Consider the following 2943-nt stretch of genomic DNA (forward strand, 5'->3'; position numbering starts at 1 on the left):
GGACGAGGTAATGATATATCTTTTTGGTTGGATCCGTGGGTGTCTAACGAGCCACTCGGGAACAAATTCCCTGATTTATTCAGATTGGAATAAAAAAAGAAATGCGTTGTTGCGGATAGGCTTCGTCTTCTTGGCGCTGTTCGTGTGTATCAGTGGAAATGGAAGGAAACTTTGATTGATCCGCAGCTGGTTTCTTCTTTCCAGCGACTTATGTCGATGCTGGATAATTACCAGCTGACCGATTGTATTGACAAATGGATTTGGAGTCCCGCTGCAGATGGTGCATTCTCTGTTAAAGACGTTAAAAGGATCATTCAGGAGGACCGAGTTTTAGACAACAGGTACGCGATGGAGTGGTGTAAGTGGGTTCCGGCCAAATGTAACGTGCACGCTTGGAGGATGGAGCTGGAGAGAATTCCGACCTACGAAGCGTTGAAAAAGAAGAGTATTCAGGTCGGTGAAGGGATTTGTCGCCACCAATATTTGGATCGGTATTAGCAAATGGTGTAAAATTCCGGGTATATTTGCATTCTCGCTTAAAGATCTCCTCGATGTTCACAAGTATATTAGTGGTTCGGAAAGAAAGAAAGACGCGGTCCATGGCATTATTATAATTGCGTGTTGGAGTATTTGGAGAGCCAGGAATAAGCTGATTTTTTCCAATTGTCCGATCAAAATCGATAGTATCATTAATGAGATAAAAGCTTTGGGATTTCTTTGGTTCTCGAATAGGTCGAAACATAAAGGAATTGGTTGGGAAGAATGGGTTTCTTTGGTAAATATGTAATTATTTTCTAGTTGGTTGTTTGCTGTGTGTGGTCGGCCTGTTTTGGGCCGGCTTGCTGTTTAATGAAGTTTAATTTCAAAAAAAAAAAAAAAATACACACCCACATCAAGAACCCAAGTCTGAGCTGGATATTGATTTAAGTTCGGATTTTTTGCTCAGATTTATGTAGGTGGTACCGGGACAAAGTATTGTTACTAATAGATAATTTACATAGATCTATCATTGTCTCTTATTATCTATTATTTACTATGCAGTTAGTGAGTGAAAAAGTGAGCGCCGCGTCACTACCATGTAGCCAATGGGGCTCTCACTAACCAGGGCCAGCCCTGAGAATTCATGTACCATGTTCGAGCTTGAAAAAACGTGCCCTTGGGTCTTAACTAAATAAAAAATTTAAACTAGTTTTTCATACAACTTTGAACCGTTGACAAAAATATAGCATTCGAATTTAAACTAGTTTTTTAAAACCTACACCTCCCGATCTACCTTTTGGCGCCCCATTTCTAAACACTTTGCAACAAAAACAAAACATCTTATCTAGCTCTTTCGAATATACTAGCCATTCTCTATCTCCAAGTTTGATAATGTTCTTGTATAAATAGTTGCTGAAAATCGTCTATTAAATTTATCAGATGGACCAAATTCAATACTAGTATCTCTTTTAGGACCTTTCGCGGCCAATAGTTTAATCTCATCCACATTTAGTCCTTCCCACCTTCTTGGATCAAATATATAATCAACATGCTCTTCTTGTTGTTGCTCTTCAACATGTTCTTGTTCTTGTTGCTTTTCAACATGTTCTTCGTCTTGCTCGTCTTCTACTTCCACACGTTCTTGCTCTTGTTCTACTTCCTCGTGTCCCCGTTCTACTTCAACATGCTCTTGTGGTTTTTCCACATCAACAATAGGCGGATTAGGCGTCAAGAATTTTTGCATAGCACCCTTTTGTGACTTCACCAATTCATCTTGTCGTTTCCTCTTTTGACGTTTTTGCCATCCGGATGCTTGTTTAGGAGCCATTAACGCCTAAATAATCATTAATCGACAAAGTTTGTATCAAATTAAGTTAACGCCTAAATAATATTCGACAACATAAATGAACTGAAATCGACATAAGTTAACTGAATAAATGAATTCGACATAATAACTGAAATTGAAAATCAATCCTAAATCATAAGTTAACTGATTTCGATATAAGTTAACTAAATTTGACATAATAACTGAAATCGTAAATCAATCCTAAATCATAAGTAAATTGAATTCGACAATTGATTTTTAGTTTTTTACCTGTGAACTGATTCGACTCAGAACACTCCGTGACGAAGGCTGTGCTGTACTGCTGTGACTGTGAAATCGAAGGCCTGCTGGCTGTGTGATGATGAATGATGATCGAATCGAAGGCCTATAAGTGATTTTTAGTTGCAGAATGATGATGAATGAATGAATGATGATCGAATAGAAGGCTTGCAAGTGTGACGTTTCTGTTCTTCAGTTCCTTCGACGTTTCTGTTCCTGTATTGCCGCCCAGAATTCTTTTTTTTTATTAGTTTTTAGAAAATATTTGGGTATTGGGCTCACTAACCTAATAGGCTAAATAGTTTAAACAATATGATTTTTTTAAGTGGGCCTATGTTAATATTTTTTTGGTTATACCCTATTAAAAAAAATTTTACATATATAATAACGCATTTTTTTTTAAAATTACGTGACCTACGAAATCACGAGCCCTGTTCGGTTGTCCTCCCCGCCCTCCTTCAGGGTCGGCTCTGTCACTAACTAACCCATTAAAGGTGTGTAATGGTTTAAATAAAACAAATAAAATAAAGTTTAACACCCCATAAATTCGTGTGCAGTAATGTAGTAATGTACTGACACGTGTCCCTATTCCTAAATATGCCTAATGTTGGCTAGGAACGACTAATTTTGCCAAACGATGAAAGTTTGAATGTGGAAGGTACTAAAGGTGTCTACATGCTGAAACTATGGCTCTGAGTGATCCTTTACGGTGTTCGTATTCTCAAATGAGCCACTTATTGGACGAGAGGGACCATTTACGAATTTATATGAAAGTTTGATAATTGTCGGACTAAAGGCGTCAACATGTTAATTTATATTTCCAATCGTATTAATATATAACAACAGTTTTGTATCTTTAT

The 2943-nt window shown here is 37.4% G+C and overlaps 1 protein-coding gene across 1 annotated transcript; it reads right to left on the reverse strand.

The window, feature by feature from the left end:
- Positions 1 to 1342: 1342 nt before the first annotated feature.
- LOC110870510 (DNA-directed RNA polymerase III subunit RPC7-like) lies at positions 1343 to 1807 on the reverse strand. Its single transcript, XM_022119687.1, has one exon. The coding sequence runs from the start codon at positions 1805 to 1807 to the stop codon at positions 1343 to 1345; it is 465 nt and encodes a 154-aa protein (XP_021975379.1).
- Positions 1808 to 2943: the final 1136 nt, after the last annotated feature.

The sequence above is a fragment of the Helianthus annuus genome, chromosome 8 (assembly GCF_002127325.2).
Source record: "Helianthus annuus cultivar XRQ/B chromosome 8, HanXRQr2.0-SUNRISE, whole genome shotgun sequence".
Classification (NCBI taxonomy): Eukaryota; Viridiplantae; Streptophyta; class Magnoliopsida; order Asterales; family Asteraceae; genus Helianthus; species Helianthus annuus.

Excerpts from the sequence above, each read along its gene's own strand:
- LOC110870510 (XM_022119687.1), bottom strand. The coding sequence starts at position 1,807 with ATGGCTCCTAAACAAGCATCCGGATGGCAAAAACGTCAAAAGAGGAAA.